The sequence below is a fragment of the Gorilla gorilla genome, chromosome 23 (assembly GCF_029281585.2).
Source record: "Gorilla gorilla gorilla isolate KB3781 chromosome 23, NHGRI_mGorGor1-v2.1_pri, whole genome shotgun sequence".
Lineage (NCBI taxonomy): Eukaryota > Metazoa > Chordata > Mammalia > Primates > Hominidae > Gorilla > Gorilla gorilla.
In genome coordinates, this window is record NC_086018.1 from 48,654,968 (window position 1) to 48,682,538 (window position 27,571).

Sequence of the window (27,571 nt, forward strand, 5' to 3'; positions counted from 1 at the left end):
GGGGGTCAAGATGATGGCAGGATGTGTTCCGAGAGCTGGGGGCTGTGGAAACCACTGGGTGTAGGAGCTGAGGCCTCCCTCTGCCCCTCCTCAGGGCCAGTTGCCAGACAGGGAGTCCAGGGTTGGTGGCTCTCTGACCCTGGTCTCCTTTCCAGGCCTCCCCAGGACATAAGCCTGGAAGAATTTGACGACGAAGATCTGTCTGAGATCACTGATGACTGTGGCCTGGGCCTCAGCTACGACTCAGACCACTGTGAGAAGGTGGGAGAAGAGCTGGGGACACAGATCCAGCTCAAGGGAGGGCCTCATTAGGTTCTTCTTAGCGTTCACTTGGGGTTTTAGGGTGGGTGTGAGCTCAGCCTTGAACCGGGGACTCCTCTGATGGCTCCTCCCCACTTAACCCTTGAGGTTTCCTTGGTATCAACTCTCTCTTATTCCAACACATTGCAGGCCTCCACGCAGGGCCTTCCCCAGCATTCTCCCCGACCCCATCGGTGGCCAGCCCGGGGCAGGGAGATGCTCCTTTGCTTTGGGTGCCCTCTGTCCTCAGATCACTCCCAGAAAGATCTAATCCCTGGCAGCTGCCATCACAACCTTGTCCCCTCTGCAGCCCTGTGCCCTCGTCTGCAGCTCCCATCTGTCTGTTTCATGTCTCCCCCTGCTGAAATCTTTTCTCGTCCATCTCTTGCTTCTTCTCCTCCCTGTCTCTCCACATTTCTGCTTTCATTTATTGAAGAACATTTCTGAGCAACTGCCATGTGGCAAGTACTGGGGGCTTCTGGGTGCTGGGAGTGGAACAGGACAGCTGCTCTCTGGAGCTGCAACTTAGTAGGGGAGAAAGACTTGTAAGGGACAATGGCTGCCCACGTGTCAAGGGCTGCATTCCAACAGGGACATAAGTTCCACGAGGGGGAAGGGAACCCAATCCACACTGAAGGAATCAGGGAGAATTTCCAGAGGAAATGTCAACCATGCCCTGAGGTTAGCAGAGCCAGGCAGATGGGGTAGGTAGGAGGGAATGGAGGAGAGGAAGTGCCAGCATGGGGAGTAACTGTGCCAATGGCCCTGGGGTTGGTGCAAAGTTGGTGAATCCTCAGAGTGCAGGCTGTCTCTCCATTTCTGCATCTGTTTGATGTTTACTGAACATCCGCTGAGCCCCAGGTCTTGTTCTTGGGGGCGGGTGCGACGGTGCATAACATGGACATGACCCTGCCCTGGTGGGGCTTGCAACAGACCAAAAACCATGTCCAGTAACTGTAAGTTGTGTTAAAACGCTGCGAAGGGAACACAGTGCTGGTGTCAAATGTGATGGGGTTCTGCAGTTAGATGAGTCTAAAAGTGGGGCTGGGGCTGCTCTGAGAATCCCTGTCATTCAGCTGTAGAGTTTAGGCCCTTCCCAAGAACTGGAGTGATCCCGATGTGTGTTAGGCAGATTTTGAAAACATCGCCCTGTAGACAGAGGGGCAGAGTGAGCTGGAAGGGGCTCTCCTTTGACTGATGCTCCCCGATTTCCCTTCTCCTAGCACCTGGGCCCCTGGGCTACTGCTGCCCTCTGGCCCAGCCCTGCTATCTCCCTCCGTCCTGCAGGACAGCCTCTCCCTGGGGCGCTCGGAGCAGCCGCACCCCATCTGCTCCTTCCAGGATGACTTCCAGGAGTTTGAGATGATCGATGACAATGAAGAGGAGGACGATGAGGACGAGGAAGAGGAGGAGGAGGAGGAGGAGGAGGGAGATGGGGAAGGCCAGGAGGGAGGAGACCCTGGCTCAGAGGCACCTGCCCCCGGGCCCCTTATCCCCTCCCCTTCCGTGGAGGAGCCCCACAAGCACCGGCCCACCACGCTCCGTCTGACCACACTGGGGGCCCAGGTGAGTGCCCGGACCCACAGCTCCCTGGAGCTGAGCCTGGGTTCATAGCACCTGGGACTGCAGCCAGCCCTGCTCACCCCCTGGGAGCTGGCCCTCCTCAGGACCGCAGTCATGTATCTCCACCCCAGGACTCCCTAAACAACAACGGAGGCTTTGACCTGGTGCGTCCGGCCTCCTGGCAGGAGACAGCGCTATGCTCACCCGCCCCGGAGGCCCTCAGAGGTGAGGGGTGGTGGGCCCGCGGGGCACGGGGAAGCGGGGGAGGAGGGGAGGGAGGATGGGCTGGCTGCTGGAAGAGGCCTGGGTGGTGCAGCAAGGGTGACCCCACCTCCCTGCCCAGCAGAGCTCCCGGGCCCCCTCTCTGCCACGGACACAGGGCCCGGCGGGGCGCAGTCGCCAGTGCGCCCGGGTTGCGACTGCGAAGGGAACCGGCCTGCGGAACCCCCGGCGCCAGGGGGGACTTCGCCCTCCTCAGATCCCGGCATCGAGGCTGACCTGAGAAGCCGCTCGAGCGGCGGCCGCGGGGGACGTCGCAGCAGCCAGGAGCTGTCCTCGCCCGGCTCCGACTCGGAGGACGCGGGCGGCGCGCGCCTGGGGCGCATGATCTCGTCCATCTCGGAGACGGAGCTGGAGCTGAGCAGCGATGGCGGAAGCAGCAGCAGCGGCCGCTCCTCGCACCTCACCAACTCCATCGAGGAGGCCTCGTCGCCCGCCTCGGAGCCGGAGCCCCCGCGCGAACCCCCGCGCCGCCCCGCCTTCCTGCCCGTGGGCCCCGACGACACCAACAGCGAGTACGAGTCGGGGTCGGAGTCGGAGCCGGACCTCAGCGAGGACGCGGACTCGCCCTGGCTGCTCAGCAACCTGGTGAGCCGCATGATCTCCGAGGGCTCCTCGCCCATCCGCTGCCCCGGCCAGTGCCTGTCTCCTGCGCCGCGCCCGCCCGGGGAGCCCGTGTCGCCGGCCGGCGGGGCCGCCCAGGACTCCCAGGACCCCGAGGCGGCCGCGGGGCCCGGCGGCGTGGAGCTGGTGGACATGGAGACGCTGTGCGCGCCGCCGCCGCCCGCGCCCGCCGCGCCTCGACCCGGCCCCGCGCAGCCCGGGCCCTGCCTATTCCTCAGCAACCCCACGCGTGACACCATCACGCCGCTGTGGGCCGCGCCCGGCCGCGCCGCCCGCCCGGGACGAGCCTGCTCCGCCGCCTGCTCCGAGGAGGAGGACGAAGAGGACGACGAGGAAGAGGAGGATGCCGAGGACAGTGCGGGGCCCCCCGGGGGCAGGGGCACGGGCCCCTCGGCGCCGCGGGACGCGTCGCTGGTGTACGACGCGGTCAAGTACACGCTGGTGGTGGATGAGCACACGCAGCTGGAGCTAGTGAGCCTGCGGCGCTGTGCTGGGCTGGGCCACGACAGCGAAGAGGACAGCGGCGGGGAGGCCAGCGAGGAGGAGGCGGGCGCGGCGCTGCTAGGCGGCGGTCAGGTCTCGGGGGACACCTCGCCGGACAGCCCTGACCTCACTTTCTCCAAGAAGTTCCTCAATGTTTTCGTCAACAGCACATCTCGGTCCTCCAGTGAGTGAGAGGTGGGGAAAAGGGGGGTGGCCCAGAGGAACGTGCAGACTCCCTGGCCCCAGTCCCAGGGTCCCCCACAGTGCCCAGGGCCACCTGAGGGTCTGGCTGTGGTCAGGGCTGGGTGCCCTCTCCCACCCAGGACATGGCATGAGGTGGCCTGCTCTGCCTCAGCTCCTTCCCGCTCGTGGGACACCTACACCGGACTGTGGAGGGGACTTGGCCTCTGCCCAAGGCCAGGCCTCTAAGCACTACTCTGACTCTGTCTCCCTGTCTCCCCCGCCTCTGTCCTGCCGGGTCTCCCAGGCACCGAGTCCTTTGGCCTTTTCTCCTGTCTGGTCAACGGCGAGGAGCGAGAGCAGACTCACCGGGCTGTGTTCAGGTACGGCCTCCCTCCTTGCTGGCGGTGGCCCCAGCCTCAGTCCCTGCCATCACAGAACGCCAGTGGACACGACCGTCAATCCCGCCCCCCTCCCCAGTGACCTCTCCCCCAACGGCAGGTTCATCCCGCGGCATCCAGACGAGTTGGAGCTGGATGTGGATGACCCTGTGTTGGTGGAGGCTGAGGAGGACGACTTCTGGTTCCGTGGCTTCAACATGCGCACGGGGGAGCGCGGTGTGTTCCCTGCCTTCTACGCCCACGCGGTGCCCGGCCCTGCCAAGGACCTGCTGGGTGAGGTCCCAACCCCGAGGGGAGGATTTTCACCCCAGATCCTCCCCTGTGCCCCTGCCTGACCTGGGCCCTCTGTGCCCCCCTCCCCAGGGAGTAAGCGGAGCCCCTGCTGGGTGGAGCGCTTTGACGTGCAGTTCCTGGGCTCCGTGGAGGTGCCCTGCCACCAGGGCAATGGCATCCTGTGTGCAGCCATGCAGAAGGTCAGTGTGGAGGCCAGGCAAGTGCAGGCTGAGGGTCCGCTTGGCGGCCACACCAGCACTGCAGGCTGGCACAGGGCTTGAGGCTCCAAGGTCTGAGGTCTGATTTCCTCCAGGGAGGGTCTGGGGATGCTGCAGGGGGAGCTCGGGGTGGGTACCCCAGGCCCTGGTTCAGAGGCCTGAGCAGGTGAGTCTAGGGCAGAGCACAGCAGCTGTCCCTCATCACCTCTGGGTCTCTGGGCCACAGATCTTCCAGGTGGCCCCGACTGCCATCAGCCCTTCCTCTTCCTGTCTGGAATCAAGACCAGCCCTCACAGCCCCTTCCCTGGGAGCCCTCTACTCATCCACTCGCTCAGTGGACGTTTAGTGAGCACCTGCCCAGGCACCAGTACTGAGGCTGAGGCTGGGGGGCAGTAGGGAGCAGGGCAGAGCAGCCCTGCATCTGAGAGCTCCCTCAAGCGTATGCGGCCAGGCAGTGAAGAGGCCAGGGCGGGTGAGGTCTGTGTTCCCGGCTCCTGAGCCAAGCGCAGCAGCCTGTCTGGAGGAGCAGAAGGAAGATGAAGCAAGCTGACTGCAGAGAGGCTATTGCTCCTCCTGAGCCTGAGGAGTGGCCAAGGCCACACCCCTTATGTCTTCCAGAATTGCATCTCAGGGTCCTCAGCATGTGTGTCCTCAAACATAAGCCAAAAGGAGCAGAGGCGTAGTCCCACCAAGGGGAAAGAAAGGCCCTTGTGGGCTCCTCAAGACCCTCTTCTCCCCCACCTTCTTCTGTAGATTGCCACCGCCCGGAAACTGACCGTCCACCTGCGCCCTCCTGCCTCCTGTGACCTCGAGATCTCTCTTCGGGGAGTCAAGCTGAGTCTGAGCGGAGGAGGGCCCGAGGTGGGAGTGTGGGGGACTGGGGACCGGGGACTGGGGGATAGGGTTAGGCCGCGGGGTCCGACGGGGCCGGGCTGGCAGGGGTGTCCGGTAGGTGGGAGGCAGGGGTGGCGCCAGGCCTCCTTTGACACAAGGGCTTCTGCCCACCTCTGCTCTAGTTCCAGCGCTGCAGCCATTTCTTCCAGATGAAGAACATCTCCTTCTGCGGCTGCCATCCCCGCAACAGCTGGTGAGAGTCTGACTGTCCCCGAGTCCCCCAACCGCCCCTACAAACCCTGCGAGTCCAACCGCCCCCCGAGTCCCCACAGACCCTGAGGGCTGCCCGTGCCCAGCCGTGAGAGCTCCACCCGCACCCACTTGGCTCTGTGAGCTGAGCCTGCAGTGGCGCCCACTCTGAGCTGGACTCAGGAGGCGTGGGTCAGACAGGCTTGCATCCAGTCTGGGTGGAGAGAGGCACACGGGCGAAGGATGTGAGAAGCCTGTGTGGGTGCAGAGGACGCCTGAGTGGGCCTGGGGCTCAGGATGGCCAGCCTGGAAACACAGCAGGTGACAGGGGTGGGGAAGTGGATCTTCCTGGTGGGGTCCAGCTGAGCCAAGGGTGTGGGATGCACTGGTGGGGGGCTATAGGCTCTGGGGCCCGCGTGTAAGGGGAGCAGCTAGAAATGCCGGGGAAGACCTGGACCCTTTTGATTATGCCAAGGAGCTGTACTTAATCTTGCTGGTAATGAGGCCATAGAAGGCTCCTAATGGAAGGAGGTGACACAGGGGACCTGGTGGCTGCTGAAGTTATACAGGTGCTATGTCCTGAGACCAAGTGTGCAGATGCAAGAGGCACTGAAGAGGTAGTACAGGCAGGACCTAGGTTGACCGGCTGTAGAGGGTGACCTGGAAGAGACCAGGGTGACGTCTCCCTGGGGGATGGTTGTACTGCAGCCCACACACCGAGAGGGGATGCGGGATCAATCACAAACGGTGAGACTGAAGTGGCCGTTGGTCCCATGGGTCTGGAGTTTAGGCCTGGAGGGAAGATACCAGGTCAGAGCAGGTAGATCACTGAGACGAGAGGGGAATGGCCAGGCAGGGTGAGGAGAGGAGGGGAGGAGGAGGTGCTGGCATAGGAGCAGCAGGCCAAGGGGGGCTGCCAGCTTCCCTCCGGGCACAGGCCCCTGCCCTCTGTGTCCCAGCACCCTAGAGGAAGGAGATCTGGGAGGAACCAGAGAGGCAGAGCCAGCTAGAGGCTGGAAAGGACTTGCGGGGAGTTGGAGGAAGCAGGCTCACAGACAGGCAAGACACAGCAGGGCACGGTGCTGCCAGGACTGAGGCGTGAGACAGACGTCAGTGCATCTTGGGGGCCTTGTGGACTCTCCCTGTGGTCGAGAGTGAGGGTGCTGCCTGCTGGAAGATGCGGAGCCCTTTTGTGTCGTCCCCGCCGAGTGCGGAGATGGTCTGATGGGATCCATGCGGAAACGCTGCTCAGTGGGGTGGAGAGGTGGGACAGCGGGCAGGGGCGCAGACCAGACAGCGGGGCCAGCTCTGGGGTGGAGAGGTGGGACAGTGGGCAGGGGCGCAGACCAGACAGCGGGGCCAGCTCTGGGGTGCAGAGGTGGGACAGCGGGCAGGGGCGCAGACCAGACAGCGGGGCCAGCTCTGGGGTGGAGAGGTGGGACAGTGGGCAGGGGCGCAGACCAGACAGCGGGGCCAGCTCTGGGGTGCAGAGGTGGGACAGCGGGCAGGGGCGCAGACCAGACAGCGGGGCCAGCTCTGGGGTGGAGAGGTGGGACAGTGGGCAGGGGTGCAGACCAGACAGTGGGGACAGCTCTGGGGTCACCGGGACAGCGGACGGGGCGCAGACCAGACAGTGGGGACAGCTCTGGGGTCACCGGGACAGCGGACGGGGCGCAGACCAGACAGTGGGGACAGCTCTGGGGTCACCGGGACAGCGGACGGGGCGCAGACCAGACAGTGGGGACAGCTCTGGGGTCACCGGGACAGCGGACGCTGCCAGGAGAGGAAGAATGACCCAAATTTCTCATCAGAAGGAAACTGGGTGAAGCTCAGGCCTCAGGCTGGACAGGGCCCCAGCTAGAATTCCGTGAGAGGAAGGTGGTCAGTCGAGTTTGGGGTTTGGGGTCAAGATGTGGCAGGGGTGTGGGAGGAGGTGGAGGAGCTGCTGCCCTGGCCCAGACCTTCCTAATATTTGTCACCCCAGACCTCCAGTCCCGGTCCCTTGCCATGAGGAGGCACGGACGAAACCGTGTGAGGTGAACGGTGAACTCGTTTCGTCATGGCGGTGGTGGTGGGTCAGGAGAGCGTGGGGTGTGCTGTGTTGGGATCTGGCATTAGGATGTCTGGTGTTGGGATCACAGACTGTAGCCTTTTCTCCCAGGGCTGCCCAGTCTGCCTGTGTGTCCTGGGCAAGCTCCTGAGCCTCTGTGCCTAGCTCTCCATCAGGGCCCTACCTCAGAGGGCTGTTGTGAGGCTTCTGTGAGTTAATCGAAAGGGCTGAGGATGGTGCCTGAGTAATGCAGGAAGCCAGATCTGTGGGTCGGCGCTTATTACCATCATGACTTGGACGCGGCATTTGAGGCGGGCCCTGTGCTCTGTCTGTGGACAGCGTGCACACACTGTCCTGGCAAGCAGACCATCATGTGGCTTCCCATTTGGTGGAATCGCAAAGCCCCAAAGCCATGGGGGAATGGACGGCTCGGCCAGTTTCAGGGGTGGGGGTGGGGCAGCGTCCTGCTGCAGAACTCTGCCTGCCTCTCCCTCTGGACGACGATTTTTGATTTTTGCTAATGTCTGGGTGGAGGAGCTGGGCAGTGACTCCATGAGCGAGGCCCCGCAAGGAGCTGCTTTCCAGTGGGAGCGAGGGGTAGACCGGAAGAGGGTTTTACAGACCAGGGGTAACATCCAGCCCCACCTTGGAGCTGGGCAAGGGGCTGTCAGTCTGCTAGGCCCGCAGGAGGAGGCCTGAGTTGGCAGGAGATATGGTCTCCAGTAGCCAGGCAGAGGCCTTGCTCTGTGGTCCTGAGGCAGGCCCTGAATAGGGCCACAGAGGGCAGCAGCGCCAGCTCAGAGAAGGGAGATGTGGACGCCCCTGGTCATCATGGAATTAACTCAGAGCATGAACTCTTGGTAGGTGCCCAGCCCTGTGCTTGGGCTGAAACCAAAAAAAGACAACTTCAGATCTTGAAATTGTGTGACCCCCACACTCCTGTCCCTTATCCTCTCCCCAAGCCCTTTGTTCCTGCCTCTTCTCTCTACATCATTTATGGGGTGGCCAAGGCTGGGCCAGGGCTCTGATGTGCCCTCCACACTGACTTGCCCGCAGCTATTTCGGCTTCATCACCAAACACCCCCTGCTGAGCCGCTTCGCCTGCCACGTCTTTGTCTCCCAGGAGTCCATGAGGCCGGTGGCGCAGAGTGTGGGGTGAGTGGGGCCCCAGGGTGTGGGGTGCAGAATGGGTGCAGGGGTACGGAGGTGGGGTGCAGAGGTGAGCAGGTGGGGGCAGGAGCCTGGCAGGGGAGGTCTGGGGAAGGAGAACCAGATGTGCTGTGTAGAGAGGGCAGTGGTGGGTGACAGTTTGGGGTCCTGGGCATGGGGTGGGAACAGGCACAGACACATGGCCCAGGCACTCTGGCAGGGGTAGAATTGCTGGGCCAGGAGAGCTGAGGGTCACACTTGAGGGTGACATGGCCATGCCTGGGTGGGGGGTTATGGATGGCTGCAGAGGGAGTAAGGAGGGAGAGCTCAGAGGCGCTGTGGAAGGCAGTTTGGGGGTTGAGGACCGACCCTGAGTGGCTGGTGGAGGACCGTCTTTCCCCAGCCGCGCCTTCCTGGAGTACTACCAAGAGCACCTGGCGTACGCCTGCCCCACGGAGGACATCTACCTGGAGTAGCCTGCCCACCGCTCTGTCTCCTGGCCGTCTGCTCCAGGCGCAGCTGGGGCTGAGGATGTCTCAAGAGGCCACCATGGCTTTGGCAAGGACTGGATTGGGGGGACATGGGACCTTACGCTTGTGGGGGTCTGTGGGCTGGGAACTCTCGTCCTCGGTCCCCAGGGCGCAGCTGTGGGGGCTGCGGGGGAGTGGAGCCCCCGTGCCCCTGCTTTTCCTCAGATCCGTTCTTTCTCTGTGTTGTCCTCCTCCTTCCCTTCCCAGTCTCCCTTTTCCCTCTCCTGGTGTCTCTGCCCCTCTCTGTGCCTGCAAACCTTATCCTCTATTCTTCACTTTGGGGTCAGAACTTCGGGGGTGTGGAGGAGGTGCGGCTCTAGGGACGGGTAATGTCGGCTTCCAAGTGATGCCCTCCTGCCACTCCCCTGCGATTTATAAGGGAATTTTAATTTTTATAGTGAATCTCAAGGGATCATCCCATCCTTGACCACAGGGACAAGAGGGGCCCCCTCGCCCCAGCCCCACCCCACATGGAGCTCAGGGGGAAGCAGGGAGGGGTTCCCAAAAGAGCCCTGCGGAGGCTAGGAGTGGTTCTTGATGCTCACCTGAAGCCCCTAGACGCTGCTAGGAGGGGGGGGGCCCTCCTGGGCCCCCAATACCCCTCCGCTTGCCGCTGCTAGCGCACCCCTGCAGTCCAGCGTGCATCCACCCCACGCACGCCCCGTGCTGTGTTCCTGGGCCCTGCCCATGGCCTCAATAAACTCTCTGCTTGGTGTGACATTGGCTGTTTCTAGGGGTTGCTGAGACACGGGGCCAGGTGCCCAGGGGCTGCCCATTGTGGTAGGGACAGAGTCCCCAGTGGCGGGAGTGTTGTGGGAACTCACCCTTTTAGCTCTTTCCGAAATTGTGCCGGGGGTCCCTGCGGTGCTGCTCTGGGGCCTTATCTGAGGTGCCGTATCTAGAAGCACCCTTGGGAATTCTCCCTAGATACACTCGATTGGCCACAGAGGAATCCGAGGCTGTGCAATGGGGTGTCCTTTCCACGTGCACGGACTGGGGGCCAGCACGGCTCAGGTCAGTGTGTAGTGGGGGCATGAACTCCTTGAAGAACAATCTGGCCGGGCACGGTGGCTCACGCTTGTAATCCCAACACTTTGGGAGGCTGAGCTGGGGCGTATCACCTGAGGTCAGGAGTTTGAGACCAGCTTGGCCAACATGGTGAAACCCCATCTCCACAAAAAATACAAAAATTAGCTAGGTGTCCTGGCGCACACCTGTAATCCCAGCTACTCAGGAGGCTAAGGTATGAGAATCCCTTGAACCTGGGAGGCGGAGGTTGCAGTGAGCCAAGATTGCACCACTGCACTCCAGCCTGGGCGACAGAGGGAGACTCTGTCTCAGAAAAAGGAAAAGAAAAACAGTCTACTTAGATCTTAAAATGGATATTTAAAAAATTCTCCAGAGAAAGCCAGAAGAAAATAGGTGACTTTTTCACTATGTGCTTAGGTGATTGCAGATGCCCGGTAATGTTCCCTCCCAGGCCCTCCTGGGTGAGCCCGCCTCCCAGGCAGGGGTCAGCATGGCCGGGGTCCCTCTGTCTGAGCCCAGGATTCGTGCAACACCAGGAAAACAACAGTTGAAGGTTCCTTAGTGAGCTAAGGGAAGTATACACAAACTTACTACATAAACATTAGAAAGTGCTGTCCGTAAAAAACACGTCTTCACAGAGCCAACAAGCAGAGAAATAGCTGCCCAGTGTTAGGAAGTGCATCATGATCCAGAGGTTCAGCCCGTGTGCAGCGCACAGACCTGAGGCCCCAGAGAGACCGAGGACGCAGACCAGTGGCACGACGGAAACGCAGAACGTTTATGAGAAAACTTTCCTACTAATTGAGATAAAGCTGTAAAGAGGCAGATAGCCCCACTGGGTGTGTACGTTTGAAACTTGTGCCCCCTGGGCTAGGGCATTCGGGGTGTGGCCCTCCGTCCCCTGTAGCTGCTGCCTGGAAACCGTTGCCACCCACCCACCTCCTCCCTCTGCTCTTCCACTCAGGTGAGAATTCTCCAAGCCCTGCCCTCCAGCGCCCCCGTCCCGCCCCTGCCCGGTCTGGCCCCGGCCCCGCCCCCCAACGTGTCTTCCGGTCTCTTTCCCTCCAGCCGGCCCTTAGGACGGCTGTTGGACGTGCTCGCGAGTCCTTCGCCTGTCTGCCTTCCACCTCTCTGCAGCTCCTTCTCCAATCTCATGGTCTTCTTGAGCTTGGCCGCCCTCCACGCCCCATCCTGGGCTTGGTCGGTTCTGGGGTCTACCTCTCTGGCTTCATCCCTCCCACAGTTTCGAGGGTTTCCCTGTGCTCAGGCCCCTGGCAGCCGCCCCCTGTGCAGACCACTGGGCAGATCCAGCTGACCTCCAGGGGCACTTCCTCGGCTCATCACTGGGCCGGTGCTCTGCAGAATGAGCTGTGAGAGCCACTGTGGCTGGCCAGAGGGTGCCACTCACAGTCACTTCGGACTCACAGGAGCCTTCGTCCCGACCCCTGCATTCATCTGTGTTCTGTTTTATGTTTTTTCCCAGTCACCTGAGCTGCAGGCATTGGTCACCCCAGACTCCTCCCTCCTGTCACCCTTATCCTCACCCCAGCACCTTTACGTCTGCCCCTGGCTCCATTTCCCCCTCTTCTGCCTGGATCAAACCACCCTGACTTTCCTGGATCTTCGTGCAACAGCCTGCTCCGGCCGCTGCCTCACTGCACCTGCAAATCCACTTGCACCCACACCCAGGCCAGGGTTTTTAAACAGAAGCCTCAGCAGATCCCTCTCTCTGGCCAGCTCCCTGTTGAACCAGGAAGCAGGTCCCTGTTGAACCTCAGCATGACCCGCCCCCACCCCTGCATCCCACTTCTGCTCTGGGAGCCTCTGGGTTCCTGGGCGCACCTGCTGCCCTTCCCTGTTTGTCACTGGGTGACCTCCCGTCCTTCTGGGCGCTCCCGGGCCCTGGTCTCGGGCCTTCTGAGGACTTGCTCCTGGCTGCTCTCCTGGTAGCGGCTGCTGACTGTGAGCCCAGAGAGCAGGCGTGGCTGTTGACCTTAGGTCCTCCCAGAACCTGGCGGATCGCCTGGCTCACAGGCAGGAGGCGCTGCATGACGCCTCCAACTTCCGCCAATCTAGCCCAAGGATGGCGTCCTAAATAAAACGCGTTCTACAGAAAAGTGTTTATTGCATTCTTCTTTGAAATAATGTAAGCATAAAAGTAATCTGAATATTGATCAACAATAGGGTTAATTGATTAAGGTATATTTACCTAATTGAAATATTGGGCAGATGTGAAAAAAAGTTCCAATGTTTGTAATTACACAGAAAATTTCTGTTATGCCATTAAGTGGAAATAAATTTCTGGGCACAGTAGCTCATGCTACTGTGTAATCTTAGCAATTTGGGAGGCCAAGGTGGGCAGATCCCTTGAGTCTGGGAGTTCGAGACCAGCCTGAGCAACAAAGCGAAACCTCTATCTCTACAAAAAAAAAAAAAAAAAAAAAAATTATCTAGGTGTGGTGGCACACACCTGTAGTCCCAGCTACTTGGGTGGGTAAGGGAGGAGGATAGCTTGAGCCTAGGAGGTTGAGGCTGCAGTGAGCCATGATCATGCCACCGCACTCTGGCTGGAAAGAGCAAGACCTCGTAACCACAATGAAAGAAAAGAAAAGAGAGAGAGAGAAAGACAGAGAGAGAGAAAGAAAGAGAGAGAGAGAGAGAAAGAAAGAGAGAGAGAGAGATGAAAGAAAGAAAGAAAATAGGCAGGGTCATACGTAGCATGCTAGAAACTATATGTTGAAAAATGCTGAAACACAAAAAATGTTAAAAGTCATTTTTGGCCGGGCGCGGTGGCTCACGCCTGTAATCCCAGCACTTTGGGAGGCTGAGGCAGGCGGATCATGAGGTCAGGAGATAGAGACCATCCTGGCTAACACGGTCAAACCCCGTCTCTACTAAAAATACAAAAAATTAGCCGGGCATGGTGGCGGGCACCTGTAGTCCCAGCTACTTGGGGAGCCGAGATCACGCCACTGCACTCCAGTCTGGGTGACAGAGCAAGACTCCGTCTTAAAAAAAAAAAATTAGACAGGCGTGGTGGCACGCACCTGTAGTCCCACCTACTCTGGAGGCTAAGGCAGGAGAATCGCTTGAACCCGGGAGGCGGAGGCTGCAGCGAGCCAAGATCATGCGACTGCACTCCAGCCTGGGCATCAGAGCGAGACTCTGTTTCAAAACAAAAAGAAAATACCTTATTGCTAAAAAAATACCAGTGATCATCTCCACCTTCAGTGAGTCATAATCTTTTTGCCGGTAGAAGGTACTGCCTCAGTGTTGATGGCTGTTGACTGATCGGGGTGGTCGTTGCTGAAGGTTGGAGCAGCTGTGGCAATTTATTAAGACAATGAAGTTTGCCACACTGACTCTTTCATGAAATATTTCTCTATAGCATGTGACACTGTTTGATAGCATTTTATTCATAGTAGAACTTCTTTCAAAATTGAAGTCAATCCTCTCAAACACTGCTGCTGCTTTATCAAGTAGGTTTATGTAATATTCTTTTTTTTTTTTTAAGAGACAGGGTCTTGTTCTGTCACTTAGGCTGGAGTGCAGTGGTACAATAATGGCTCACTGCAGCCTCGATATCCTGGATTCAAGTGATCCTCCCACCTCAGCCTCCCGGGTAGCCAGGACCTAAAGCAAGTGCCACCATGCCTAGCCAACGTTTTTTTGGAGAGATGAGGCCTCACTATGTTGTCCAGGCAGGTCTCAAATTCCTGGTCTCAAGCGATCCTCCCACTTCAGCCTCCCAAAGTGTTGGGATTACAGGCCTGAGCTACTGCACTCAGTCCTGTGCAATATTCTAATCCCTTGTTGTCATTTCAACAATGTCCATAGCATCTTCACCAAGAGTAGATTCTATCTCAAGAAACCACTTTCAGCCAGGCACGGTGGCTCATGCCTATAATCCCAGCAATTTGGGAGGCCAAGGCAGGAGAATCACTTGAGCCCAGGAGTTCAAGACCAGCCTGTGCAACATGGTGAGACCCCCGTCTCTACCTAAATAAATAAATAAATAAACAAGAAAATTTAAAAAAAACTTTGTCCATAAGAATCAATTCGTCATCTGTTCAAGTTTTATCCTGAGATGGCAGCAATTCAGTCACATCTTCAGGCCCATGTTTAACTCTAATTCTCTTGCTATTATGATACTTTCAACACATTTGCAGTTACTTCCTCCACTGGACCTGTCACCTCAAAGTCATCTATGAGAGTTGGAATCAACTTCTTTAAAGCCCTGTTAATGATGATGATATTTTGACCTCTTCCTGTGAATCATGAATATTCTTTTTTTTTTTTTTTTGAGACAGAGTCTCACTCTGTTGCCCAGGCTGGAGTGCAGTGGCGCGATCTCGGCTCAGTGCAAGCTCCGCCTCCCGGGTTCACGCCATTCTCCTGCCTCAGCCTCCCGAGTAGCTGGGACTACAGGTGCCCGCCACCGTGCCCGGCTAATTTTTTGTAATTTTAGTAGAGACGGGGTTTCACCGTGTTAACCAGGGTGGTCTCCATCTCCTGCCCTCGTGATCCACCCGCCTCGGTCTCCCAAAGTGCTGGGATGACAGGCGTGAGCCACCACGCCCGGCCGTCATGAATATTCTTAATGGCATATAGAATGGTGAATGCCTTCTAGAAGGTTTTCAATGGACTTTGCACAGATCCATTAGAGGAGTCACTGTCACTGCTATGGCTTTATGAAATGTATTTTTTTTTTTTTTTAAGACAGAGTCTCACTCTGTTGCCCAGGCTGGAGTGCAGGGATGCGATCTCGGCTCACTCCAACCTCCTCCTACCAGGTTCAAGTGATTCTCCTGCCTCATTCTCCTGAGCAGCTGGGATTACAGGCGCCCACCACCACGCCTGACTAGTTTTTGTATTTTTAGTAGAGACGGTGTTTTGCCATGTTGGCCAGGCTGATCTCTAACTCCTGACCTCAGGTGATCTGCCCGCCCCAGACTCCCAAAGTGCTGGGATTACAGGCATGTGCCACCATGCCCGGCCTGAAATTTTTTTTGAGATGGAGTTTTGTTCTTGTTGCCCAGGCTAGAGGGCAATGTGGCATGGTCTCGCTCACTGCAATCTCTCTACCTCCCAGGTTCAAGCGATTCTCCTGCCTCAGCCTCCCAGGTAGCTGGGATTACAGGCGTGCGTCACCATGCCTAATTATTTTTGTATTTTTAGTAGAGACAGGGTTTCACCATGTTGGCCAGGCTGGTCTCGAACTCCTGACCTCAGGCGATCCACCCGCCTCGGCCTCCCAAAGCGCTGGGATTACGGGTGTGAGCCATTGTGCCCGGTCATGAAATGTATTTCTTAAATGATATGACTTGAAAGTAGAAATGGTTCCTTAATCCATGGGCTACAGGATGGACGTTGTGTTAGCAGCTTGAAAACAACATTGATCTCCTCGTACAGCTCCATCAGAGCTCTCGGGTAACCAGGAACATTGTCAATGAGCAGCAATATTTTGAAAGGAATATTTTTTTTCCAAGCAGTAGGTCTCAACAGTGTGCTTAAACTATTCAGTAAATCAGGCCATAAATAGATGTACTCTCTTCTAGGCTTTGCTGTTCCATTTATAGCACACAGGCAGAGTGGATTTAGCATCTTTCTTTTCTTTTTTTTTTTTTTTTTGTTTTTGAGACAGAGTTTCACTATTGTTGCCCAGGCTGGAGTGCAGTGGTGTGATCTCGGCTCACTGCAACCTCTGCCTCCCGGGTTCAAGCGATCTTCCCTGCCTCAGCCTCCTGAGTAGCTGGGATTACAGGTGCCCGCCACAATGCCCGGCTAATTTTGTATTTTTAGTAAAGATGGGGTTTCTCCATGTTGGTCAGGCTGGTCTCGAGCTCCTGACCTCAGGTGATCTGCCCGCCTCGGCTTCCCAAAGTGCTGGGATTATAGGCGTGAGCCACCATGCCCAGCCTAGCATCTTTCTTAAGGGCCCTGGGATTTTCAGAATGGTAAATGAGCATTCAACTTAAAGCCACCAGCCCCTAACAAGAGAGTCAGACTGTCCTTTGAAGCTTTAAAACCAGGCATTGACTTCTCTCTAGCTATGAAAGTCACACATGGTGCCGAGCGCGGTGGCTCACACCTGTAATCCCAGCACTTTGAGAGGCCAAGGCAGGCAGATCACCTGAGGTCGGGAGTTCAAGTCCTACCTGGACAGCATGGTGAAACCCCATCTCTACAAAAAATACAAAATTAGCCAGGCGTGGTGGCGCATGCCTGTAATCCCAGCTACTCGGGAGGCTGAGACAGGAGAATCACTTGAACCCGGGAGGCGGAGGTTGCAGTGAGCCGAGATTGCGCCACTGCACTCCAGCCTGGGCAACAAGAGCGAAACTCTGTCTCCAAAAAAAAAAAAAAAATTGCATACACTGAAGATCTATTGTTTACTGTAGCCACCCTCATCACTTACCTTAGCTGGATCTTCTGGAGAGCTTGCTGCAGCTTCTCCAACAGCACTTGCTGCCCCACCTTGCACTTTTACATCATGGAGACAGCTTCTTTCCTTAAACCATATGAACCAACCTCTGCTGCCTTCCAGCTTTTCTCCTGCAGCTTCCTCATCTCTCCCAGCTTTCATAGAATCAGAGAGAATTAGGGCTTTGCTCTGGATTAGACTTTGGATTAAGGAAATGTTTTGGCTGGTTTGATCTTCTATGCAGACCACTTAAACTTTCTCCTTAAACAGCAATAAGGCTGCCACGGTTTCTTTCTTTGTTTTTCTTTTTTTCTTTTCTTTCTTTTTTTTTGAGACAGAGTCTTGCTCTGTCGCCCAGGCTGGAGTGCAGTGGCACAATTGTGGCTCACTGCAACCTCCGCCTCCAGGGTTCAAGTGACTCTCCTGTCTTAGTCTCCTGAGTACCTGGGATTACAGGCGCACACCGCCACACTTGGCCAATTTTTTGTATTCCGATAGAGACCGGGTTTCACCATGTTGCTGCATCCACAAGGAAGGCTCTTGGCCTTCACACAAAGGAGCCAAGGAGGCTGGAGGGGGCATAAATAAATGCACTCCCCCCTTCATTAGTACTGACCCCCTGCACCAGGCTCAGGGCTGCAAAAGGGAGGGGACACATCAGACAGCTGAGAGGCAGTGTCCAGGGTGCAGCAGGGCGTGAGGTTAGAGTTGAATCAACGCCTGGGGCCAAAATACATAATTTGCACGAATGTGGAGAACAGTGTGGTGTGTGCCCGCCCCCCAAACCCTAAACTGATAGCATTGGCTACCTGGGACTGAGATGAGCGGGCATTACTTGAGTTTCTCTAATGAATATGCATTACTTTCGTAATTAAAAATATTCAGAGGTGCCAGGCACAGTGGCTCATGCCTGTAATCGCAGCACTTTGGGAGGCCGAGGCGGGCGGATCACCTGAGGTCGGGAGTTCGAGATCAGCCTGACCAACATGGAGAAACCCCGTCTCCACTAAAAAATACAAAATTAGCCGGGTGTGGCGGCACATGCCTGTCATCCCAGCTGCTCAGGAGGCTGAGGCAGGAGAATCACTTGAACCCAGGAGGCGGAGGTTGCGGTGAGCCGAGATCGCGCCATTGCACTGCAGCCTGGGCAACAAGAGCGAAACTGCGTCCCCCAAAAAAACAAAAAAAATTCAGAGGTGAATTTAAACATTGTTCCATTGAAACGTTCCCTGGGCTCCCCCTTCTGGTCACTTGGGGGACAGACGAGCACACAGCCAAGGAGGGGCCGCAGGGAGGGGAGGGGAGGGGAGTTTCCCTGCAGGAGCCCTCTCTCACCCTGTCGTTCACGCAATCACTTGGGCTCCGGATATCCCCTCTTCCTTCCTAACGCACCTGAGGGGAAACCACAGAATCAACTTGTTTGTTTGTTCTGTCCATTTCAAAACACACTTAGCCCCTTCGAGAGGACACTGAGCTCCCTGAGGAAGCTGCTCTGTGGGAATGGATGGCTGCCAGCCTGGTGAATAGATTATCTTAGGCTCACAGGAAAGGGGCTGTTTTGTAAATCAACAGTAACAGTGTGTATGTCACTGCAAATATGCATGTATATGCATGCTTGTGTGCACGGGTGAGTCCTTCTGTGTTCACGTGCGCACGTCCCCGGGGGGCACGTATCCCCGGATGCATGTGTATGTGCCTGCGTGCACGTGAATGTGTGTGTGCATGCGTGCGTATTTCTGTATGCATACACATGTGCACATACGCATACGTGTGCATGCCTGTGTGAGGAGGGTGCATCCGGCTCAAACAGCTAACTGGTGAAAAGCATTTCTGAACACAAACAAATCAGAGCAAAACCAAAAGCGGAATGGGGGAGTGGAAAAATCCTTGGGTGCAGAGTGCATTTGAACACCCTCCTCAGAGCTCATTTACCTTTCCACCCCCACCTCTTGGTTATGTTCTTGTAAGACCAGGTACCCTTCGTTTGTAGCATTTATTATGGTTAGATTGTTACTGAAATAGAAAATACGCAATGACGTCACAAAGTATGCACAGCTTGCGAGTGTGGGTTGATCGCTTTATACATATGCATGCATCATGTTATGACCCCTTAAGATCTGGAAGATTTGTAGCACCCACAGGTTCTCTGGTGTCCCTGGTCAGGCAACTCCACACACCCCACCCTACCAGGGGCAGTGACTTCAATCACACTGAAAATTTCAGGTGCATCTGACATCCCGGGATTAAGCTCATCTCCTTTGCTAGACTGTAAGCCCGGTGAGTGCAGAGTGGGTCTCCTCTGACAACCCCATGCCCAGCACTGCACGGTGCTGATGCATAAACACGGGTGGGATTAACTCAGTTATGCACACTACCCAAGTGAGAGGAAGTGGAGCAGCAGAGCTGGAGGAGGTGCCTGAAGACTGTGGTTGGGTGTTAGTATTCATTTAGTTCTTGCTAGAGGGTTTGGTCTTTCGTGTGATACTGGAATCATGCCTCCAATTCAGTTCCTCTCTGCCCTCATCTTGAACCACAGCGCTGTTTGAAATGCTTGTTCCTCGGTGCCGTGAAGAAACAGCACTTGAACATAAATTTAATTTTCTTTTATACTTTCTGCAGAAAGGGTACACTCGCCAGCAGTTTTGCCGTGAGAGTACACCGAACAAAAGGGGACAGGGTCATTTGTAACCTGATGCGTCCACCTTACTGCCGTGTCCGGTTTCCATCGGCTGGAACGGGACCTCACGTTCTGTATTTGTCCCAATTGGCTAGCAACTTAGCACTTTTTAAAAGAGGCAAAGAGAGAGGAGAACAAAGGAAGGAGGAAGTAACTTGTGGAATGATGAGAAAGGTAAAAACACCTTCAAATAAGGAAGAGGAACAGGCTGTGACGTAATGCTTGCTTGGGCCAGTATAAGCATGCCAGGACAGATATTTAGGCTAAATTGTGGGAGCTAAGAACATAAAGGACATTGAGTTCTTTATTCGGCTAGCAGTTATTTAAGAATGTTAGTACAGGTCTTTGAATAAATTTTGCTTTTAACAGAAGTTACTATTTACTCCTAGATGGGGAGGAAAGTCTGAAGAGGAACCTCTGCTTCACTTTCTACAGCGCCACCTGGGGCCAGCACCTCCACTCGGACCACAAGTGCACAAGGGCCCCCCTTGTGCCAGCATCAGGGGCTGCTGGGCACCCCAAGGAAACCACCACCTTATGGGGGTGATTCCAAACACAGCAGGATTTGGGGTGTGGTCAATGCAGCCCTCAAACCAGATGAAAAGGGATGAAACAGTTGCGTGGAGGGTCCTCAGCACACTCGCTGACACCACAGGCTCACACAGGCACATGTGCCCGCCACACAAACCATTCATAGGCCACATTCCAGCAAGGCTTTTGGCTGCAAATAACAGAACCCTCACTAGCAGTGGCTTCAACAGGCAGGGTTTATTTTCTTACGCTTGGAGCTCTCCAGGTAGGCAGCTGGAGACACTGGGTTAGCAGCTGCCCAGTGTCCAATCAGGGCCTGTGACGGCTGAACAAGGTCCTCACCCCCAGGGCTGCCCCAGTCGTTCACTACCAGGACTCCTGGTCACAGGCTACTCCTGAACCAATCACTGGATTGACTGGCTCAGGCTGGTCACCGCCCTCCTTGGAGAGAAAGAGGCTGCAACTCCAAGATTAAGGGACCTTTGCCCAGCACTGAAAAATGGGAGCCCATTAGGAAGGAGGTGGCTGTTTGGTAGCAACGAACGGGGAGGTGTCTGAACACCCGGAAGGAGTGCTCCTCTCACTTGGCCAACACTGAGGGAGCACCTGGCGTGTGACTGGCCACCTGGGCATGCACGTGGGCCTGACGTCAGTGTGCCATGCTGCACAGACACGGGCAGGTGCTCAGACGGTCGCTCCCTGCAGAGGAGGCCAACAATGGAGGCAGAGCGTTGCTGTTGAAGGGAACAGCCAGGCCACCCCCTAAGACTGGGGGGAAGGGGGTGTGGGTGGAGGCCTCATGGGCAAACTGGGTCACTGTAAGGGGTTTGGATTTTCTTCTGAGAAGCCTGTGAAATTTTGAGCAGGAATAGATGCTCAAGCCCAGCCTGATGTTTTATTTGTTTATGTGCAGATAGGGTCTCACCCTGTCCCCAAGGCTGGAGTGCAGTGGTACAATTATAGCTCACTACAGCCTCGACCTACTGGGCTGAAGTGATCCTCCCACCTCAACCTCCCAAATTGCTAGGACAAATGCTACCACGCCTGGCTAATTAAAACAAATATTGTTGGCCAGGTGCGGTGGCTCACGCCTGTAATCCCAGCACTTTGGGAGGCTGAGGCGGGTGGATCGCCTGAGGTCAGGAGTTTGAGACCAGCCTGGCCAACATGGTGAAATCTTGTCTCTATTAAATAAAAAAAATTAGCTGGGCATGGCAGCACGCACCTGTAGTTCCAGCTACTAGGGAGGCTGAGGCAGGAGAATCCCTGGAACCCGGGAGGCAGAGGTTGCAGTGAGCGGAGATGGTACCACTGCACTCTAGCCTGGGCAACAGAGCGAGACTCCGTCTCAAAAAAACAAAAACAAATCTTTAGAGCTGGGGTCTCACTATGTTGCCCAGGCTGGTCTGAATTCCTGGCCTCAGGCAATCCTCTCACCTCAGCCTCTCAAAGCACTGGGATTACAGGAGTGAACCGCTGTGTGCAGCCTAACAGATTTTTTGTTTTTTGAGACAGAGTTTTTCTCTTGTTGCCCAGGCTGGAGTGCAATGGTGCGATCTCGGCTCACTGCAACCACTGCCTCCCAGGTTCAAGTGATTCTCCAGCCTCAGACTCCCAAGTAGCTGGGATTACAGGGATGCACCACCACACCTGGCTAATTTTGTATTTTTAGTAGAGATGGGGTTTCTCCATGTTGGTCAGGCTGGTCTCGAACTCCCAACCTCAGGTGATCCACCCGCCTCAGCTTCCTAAAGTGCTGGGATTACAGGCGTGAGCCACCGTGCCCAGCCAACAGATATTTTTAAGAGATCACTTTGTCTGCTGGGTGGAGAATCGTTAGTAGTGGGTCAAAAGGTGAAGGCAGGAGACAGAAATGTGGGCACAGGTGAAATGCAGAGGCCTGGGAGGGTGGAGGGGCCCCAGAAGAGCTGTCTCAGGGTCTGCTGCTGTGCCTTCCTAGGAGCCAGCAGGGGCTCCAGGCCCCTTATCCCCACCTGGAGTGTGCAACTCATCACCCAGCTTCAGACAGGTTTCTTATAAGAACCAAGGAGGTCCAGTGCCTGTGTCTCTAAGAATGCTTCTTCTGGGGGAAAATCCCGTCTCTCTCAGGCACTTTGCACCTTCTGAGTCTTCTGGCCCTCACACCCTCCCACCCTCCCACCCTGTTCCTGGCACTCAAAGGCACGTGGCACTGCTCCTGTGAACAGATGTGCCCATGTCCTTGTGGCTGACGTGTGCCTGTGTGCACTGACCCACGCAGATCACCAAGGCACCAGGGCAGCTTCCAGAGCCACGACACCAGGGTTCAAATCCCAGCCCAACCTCTTTCTGGCTGGGTGATCTTGTGCAAGTCCTGAACCTCTCTGCACCTCAGTTTCCTCATTCGTACCACAGGGGACTGGTACCAGCACACAGCATTACCCCAGGATTGGACGAACTGTCACATCTGCAAGTCTCCACTGGTGTTATTATGTTATCAGGCACAAACCCCCTCCAGACACCTGAGCCTCCCCCACAGGCTCCCAGTGAGGAGCCATCACATGCCCAGGCTGGCCGAGGGGCCCTCAGGCATGGGGATCTGGGCAATGGCAGCAAGCTGGGCGGGGGGTGCAGCCAGGTTGACAGCAGATCTGCAGGGCGGGGTCCTCGCCCCGGGCCACCTGGCTGGGGCCGAAGGTCACAGCTGCGTCTAACTGGGCCTTGAGCAGCTGAAGCTGTTTCAGGGCTTGCAGCACCTCTGGGGTGGCCCCGGCCACACCCCCCAGCAGGTTGTAGTTCTCACCAGGGTCCTTGGACAGGTCGTAGAGCAGCGGGGGCTCATGAGCAGTCAGAGAGCTGGAGGCGTGGCAGGCAGGGTCTGCAGTGGTATCACTGTGGGCAGAGCCTGGGGAGGGGGCCAATTCTGTGCACAGGGCAAGAGCGAGAGGAGGGGCCAGGGATCTAGGGCTCCGGGGAGGGGTCAGCAGGTCGGGGGGAGGGATCCATGGGGAGGGGTTACCCTGGGTGAAGAAGTGAGCCTTGTACTTTCCACTCCGCACAGCAAAAACCCCACGGACCTCGTCTGGGTAGGACGGGTAGAAGAAGAGAGACTGCCGAGGGCTCTGGGGGCAGAGTCAGGGGTCACGGGGCGGGACAGGCCCCAAGCACTGCACATACCTGGGGCTGCCAGCCCTGGTGTGAGGCCCTGGACGTGCACCGCTTCTTGCCCACCCAGGAACCTGAGAGGTGGCGCCACTTGGATGCCACTCAGTGCAGGAGGCACTGAGGCACAGACTCTCAGGCACTGCCCACACTCACCCCAGGGGAAGGCCAGGACAGGGGCTAAGGATCTGGGATCAGGGGTCACCGGCCCTACCTTGCCTGTGCCCAGCAGCAGGGGGCTGAGGTCAAAGCCATCCAAGGTGACATTGGGCAGTGGGGCCCCAGCCAGGGCTGCCAGGGTAGGCAGCAGGTCCAGGGAGCTGGCCAGCTCGTGGGTCACGCCTGGGGGCAGGAGGCTGTTCAGTCACTCAGTTCGCCATCAAGGTTGGGGTGGTGGGGCCAGGGTTCCAATGAGAGGGCCTGCGGACTGACCGGGAGCTATATGACCCGGCCAGAAGGCCAAGGCAGGCTCTCGGACACCGCCCTCGTAGGTCGTTCCCTTTCCACACCGCAAGAGACCAGAGCAGCCGCCTCGGGACATACGCATGGTCTCAGGTCTGGGACACAGGAGGAGCTCATGAGCCATGGAGCCACAGCCTCTGAGCCACCGAGGGTGACCAGTGGCTCCACACCTCTAAGTCACAAAGCTTGCCCGGAGGTGCCCAGCATGAGCCCGGCACCTCCCAGGCCTACCAAGACCAGCTCTCTGTGCACCTGTGTCTCCTGACTACACCTTGGGCCCCTGCAACGTGGCTGGCATCTCCTGACACCCCCTCACCCACTACGTTCTTGGCAAGCAGCTGAACTGCAAGGCCCCCAGGGCCCTGGCCTGTGACAGGGCCGGAGCACCCTGCTGCCCTGCTGGCATACCCATTGTCTGCAGTGAAGATGACCAGCGTCTCTTCAAGCAGCCCCAGGTCCCCTATGGCTGTCATGAGGGTCCCCACAGCTGCATCCAGCTCCATCAGGGAGTCCCCAAATGGCCCGCGGCCTGAACGCTCTGCAAAGCTCTGCCCACTGAACTGAGGGTAGTGGGTGTGCTGGGGGCAAAGACTGGAGTTAGCACTGGGTAGGGGTCATGGGCAGCCAGGGGGTTGGGCCAAGATCACTTACGTGAGAGGCATAGTACAGGAAGAAGGGGCGATCCTGGCGCTGGGCGTCGGCCATGAGGTCATGGGCGAAAGCCATGTAGCGGGCCTCCAGTCCGGGCAGCCAGGGGGGCTGCGCCTCCACGGACAGGTTGGCCAACAGTGGGATGGGGACCAGGCCCTGGTCACAGCCACCGTCGCACGGTGTGGCCGGCGGGAAGCAGGTCAGGTTCTGGCAGGGGCCCTGAGGCGGGCAGCTGCCGTGAGGGCTGGGCTGGCAGGTGGGGCTGCGGGAGCATCAAGGGCTGGGGGACTTTGGGAGGTGGGAGGGTGGCTGAGGGCCCGGGTGGTTCCTACCTGGTCGTGGGAGTATGGGATGCCTAGAAATCGATGGAAGCCCTGATGGGGGGGCAGGAAGGTCCCCTCAGGCCCCACCCCAAGGTGCCACTTGCCGGCCATTGCTGTGAGGTAGCCTCGGGCAGCCAGGACTTCGGCCATGGTCACCTCCTCCAGGGGCAGGCCCCCCCGGGAGCTGGGCACCAGGACGCCAGGGTACATGCCCATCCGAACCGGGAGCCGGCCGGTCAGGAGGGCGGCCCTGCGGGACAAGTCACAGAGTCCCTGAGACAGACAGAAATGTGGCCTTCCCTAGAGAGAGAGGCTGACGTTTTTCCTGCCCTCCTGCAATCCATTGGGAGGAAAGGGATGGAGAGTCGGGGCGGGGAAGAGGCGCGGCCCCCTCTTTACCTAGAGGGTGTGCACAGAGACACAGGCACGTAGAAGTCTGTGAACCGCAGCCCTCCTGCCGCCAGCTGGTCCAGGTTGGGAGTGGTAGAGCTGGGGTGCCCATAGCAGCCCAGGTCCCCATAGCCGAGGTCGTCAGCAAAGATCAGCACGATGTTGGGCGGACGGGCAACGGCCAGGCCAGCAGCCAGGGCCAGGAGGAGGGACCGCGGTGCCCCCATGGACATGGGACCGAGGGGTCTGTCCCAAGAGAGGGAGGGCTACTTGGCTCCAGCAGGCTCTTTCCGATACCACGGACCCAGGCGCCGCCCTTCCCTGAGACCCCAGACCCAAATACTCCCCGACCCCGACGGCCGCCTCCTGAAGCTCCAGAGGGCCGGGGCCCGACAGTACCGGGAGACCGCGGGCTGGGACGGAACTCCTCCAGGACCAGGGCACCTTCAGATTCTCGAGCGGAGATCTGATCCTCTTCGCCTAGCGGTCCGGGCTCAGGGTCGGGGGCGCAAGTCACTTGGCGCTGACCAGCGGGGTCGGGCCGGGGGGAAGGCGCTAGAGGGAGCCCAGGAGGAGCCAGTACCGGGCTGCGGGCGCTTCCGCCTCGGCCCCGCCCCGTGACCTGTGACCCCTGCGAGGCGGGGCCGGGGGCGGGGCCAGGGGCAGGGGGCGTTGCTGCGCGTGCTCGCTCCGAGGCCGCCGTGTGCGCCTGAGGCTGTTGGCTGCGGTTTTGAAACGGGCTGTGGGAGCTTCTTCTGCGCCGTCGGCCCCGGCTGAGGCGTCCCGGGCTGCGCGCGGGGCTCGGCGCTGCGCAGTGTCCGGTGTCCTCTCGGTCCGGAGCTTCTCCAGAGGAGGAGCGGCTCGTGCGCCCCCAGAGACCTCCGGTACTGGGAGACTCGGGCCCTCCTGTAAGAGACCTGAGCACGGAGCGTTATGGGCACCCGGTGAATGAGCAAATCGCAGGGAAAACCGTGCAGCCCCGTGGGCTGCGGGCTTTTCCTTCATGACTAGCAAAAGCTTTGACACCCTTTCTCCTGCGTACGTGTGTCTGTGTGCGTGTAAGCTGTGGCTGCGTGCGGGGGGCTGTGTACGTGTCTGTGTGTGGTGCGTGTGTAGTGTTTGAGGCAGGTGTGTGGTGTTTGAGTCTGTGTGTGTGGTGTTTCAGGTGTGTGTGCATGTGTGTGTGGTTGAGGTGGTGTGTGGTGTTTGAGTTGTGCGTGTGTTTGAGGGGTGTGTGGGGTGTGTGTGTGGTGTTTGAGGGGTGTGTGTGTGGGGGGTGTGTGTGGTCTTTGAGGTGTGTATGTGTGGTGTTTCACGTGTGTGTGTGGTTGAGGTGGTGTGTGCAGTGTTTGAGAGGTGTGTGTGTGTGTGGTGTTTGAGGGGTGTGTGTTTGAGGTTTATGTGTGGTATTTGAGGGATGTGTGTGCATGTGGTTGAGGTGTGTGTGATGTTTGAAGTTTGTGTGTGGTGTTTGAGGTGTGTGTGGTTGAAGGGTGTGTGTGGTGTTTGAGGCACGTATGTGTGTGGTGTTAGAGGTGTGGCGTATGTGTGTTTGCGGTGGTTGAGGTGTGTGTGTGTGTGTCGGGTGTTTAGGGTGTGTCTGTTGTGTGCGTGTGGTGGTGGAGGCATGGTGTGGTGTGGAATGTGTGTCTGGGGTCCAGTCTGGCCTGTTGCAGGGTTACGCTGCTGGGGAAAAACTCATCTGAGGGCAACGTGATTGGGTCCTCGCTCCCTCGTTGGGCAGCCTTGGACTTAACCTTTTTGATCTTGAAGGAAAACAAAATATGTCACCTCCAAATATATTTCCTTGACACGGTTCAAGACAGTTACTCAGAAGGACTGGAAATAGAAGAATAGCTGAAAAGCTGTCTTTTGTGGGGGAGATTTGCATCTGTGGAGAGAATCTACACTGATGCGGCCAGGCCTCCTCTGAGGCCCTCCCTTGCCTGATCTGGGAAGAGTAACAGTCTGACGCCTTTAAAGGCCTGAAGGGAACATTCACCATCTGTTCTCTCTCAGGGCTGCTACCTGTGAGGTTTCATCTATAGAACAAGGCCACCTTTGCTAGCCAGGCCTCCTCTGCTCTCCCTCCTGTAACCGGTCTTGCCACTGTCACCTGATTTTCCACCATAAACTGTGGCCATACTTTGAGCCCATGTTCTTTCTGTAACCTCAAGATGGTATATAAGCTTCCGAACCCCATTGGGAGGTTGGGGTCATCACTCTGGTTCTCCCTGTGTGCATGAATAAATCTGTATGCCTTTTTTCTTACTAACCTGGCTTTTGTCAGTTGATTTTCTGTGAACTCAGAGTGCAGAAAAGTTTTTCTCTAGGCTCCTACAGTTTTGGTGCAGTCGGTAGGATAACTAAAGTCACTCTCCTGGGAGCCTCCGTCAGGGGAACCCAGGAGCCGACAAGCTGGCAGAAAGAAGGGTAAGAAGGTCTTAGCAGCCAGGCTCCCGGCCTCTCTGGAATCTTGTCAAGCCGACGGTAAAAATCACTGTTTACCTTGTTTTCCTCTTCAAAGTTTTAATGAGACAAATGTATTTATGTGATTAGTTTTGTATTCATATTGTTTGATTGCTTTTTTCCCCAGAAATAGTCATCTTTCATTCTTGTCTTTCTGTTTTTCTGTCATAAAGAGGGGTATCATGGGGTAGAACACAGGCGTAAAACCCCTGTAAGCCCCGTGTTGGGGCCGTCCTGCAGGCTAGTCAGTTTTGCAGCTCTGATCAGATGCGTCTAGTTAGACAAACTTTGCTGTGGGTCCCTGAAATGGAAACTGGATGAGATTCTCCTCTCTTTTGATG

The 27,571-nt window shown here is 57.1% G+C and overlaps 2 protein-coding genes across 8 annotated transcripts in view; one reads left to right on the forward strand and one right to left on the reverse strand.

Moving 5' to 3' along the window:
* The window catches only part of MAPK8IP2 (mitogen-activated protein kinase 8 interacting protein 2), a 28,924-nt gene extending 19,073 nt beyond the window's left edge, over nt 1-9,851 (forward strand). The window contains exons 8-18 of one of the 2 annotated variants that reach the window (XM_031005302.3): nt 156-261; nt 1,588-1,866; nt 1,995-2,088; nt 2,207-3,433; nt 3,737-3,812; nt 3,931-4,103; nt 4,194-4,303; nt 5,075-5,182; nt 5,338-5,408; nt 8,511-8,609; nt 9,007-9,851. In XM_031005302.3, coding sequence (XP_030861162.2) covers nt 156-261; nt 1,588-1,866; nt 1,995-2,088; nt 2,207-3,433; nt 3,737-3,812; nt 3,931-4,103; nt 4,194-4,303; nt 5,075-5,182; nt 5,338-5,408; nt 8,511-8,609; nt 9,007-9,079 — 2,416 coding nt within the window. In that variant the 3' untranslated portion in view covers nt 9,080-9,851. The remainder of the gene's footprint in view (nt 1-155; nt 262-1,587; nt 1,867-1,994; nt 2,089-2,206; nt 3,434-3,736; nt 3,813-3,930; nt 4,104-4,193; nt 4,304-5,074; nt 5,183-5,337; nt 5,409-8,510; nt 8,610-9,006) is intronic. The other variant, XM_031005303.2, reaches the window with a different exon arrangement.
* Nucleotides 9,852-20,011: 10,160 nt separating this feature from the next.
* Nucleotides 20,012-25,401, reverse strand: ARSA (arylsulfatase A). Of its 6 annotated transcripts, none has more exons than XM_031005548.3 (10): nt 25,161-25,401; nt 24,771-25,007; nt 24,381-24,621; nt 24,049-24,267; nt 23,806-23,975; nt 23,368-23,492; nt 23,150-23,277; nt 22,793-22,895; nt 22,577-22,678; nt 20,012-20,493 (listed from the first exon to the last, which is right to left on the reverse strand). In XM_031005548.3, exons 2-10 carry the CDS (start codon nt 24,992-24,994, stop codon nt 20,444-20,446), a joined length of 1,362 nt encoding a protein of 453 aa, XP_030861408.2. In that variant the 5' UTR covers nt 24,995-25,007; nt 25,161-25,401; the 3' UTR covers nt 20,012-20,443. The 6 variants fall into 6 exon arrangements, with proteins under 6 accessions (XP_030861408.2, XP_055230429.1, XP_063560989.1 ...); XM_055374454.2 differs by having other exon boundaries at nt 25,206-25,387; XM_063704919.1 differs by having other exon boundaries at nt 24,771-25,387.
* Between the last annotated feature and the right edge of the window lie 2,170 nt (nt 25,402-27,571).

What these genes read in the sequence shown, in the direction of transcription:
- ARSA (XM_031005547.3), bottom strand. Translation starts at nt 24,994, where the DNA reads ATGTCCATGGGGGCACCGCGGTCCCTCCTCCTGGCCCTGGCTGCTGGC. An exon ending in GCCGGGTCATATAGCTCCCG is followed by an intron (nt 23,278 to 23,367) that starts GTCAGTCCGCAG and finishes TCCTGCCCCCAG; the next exon opens with GCGTGACCCACGAGCTGGCC. An exon ending in TGCTGCTGGGCACAGGCAAG is followed by an intron (nt 22,896 to 23,149) that starts GTAGGGCCGGTG and finishes CTCTGCCCCCAG; the next exon opens with AGCCCTCGGCAGTCTCTCTT.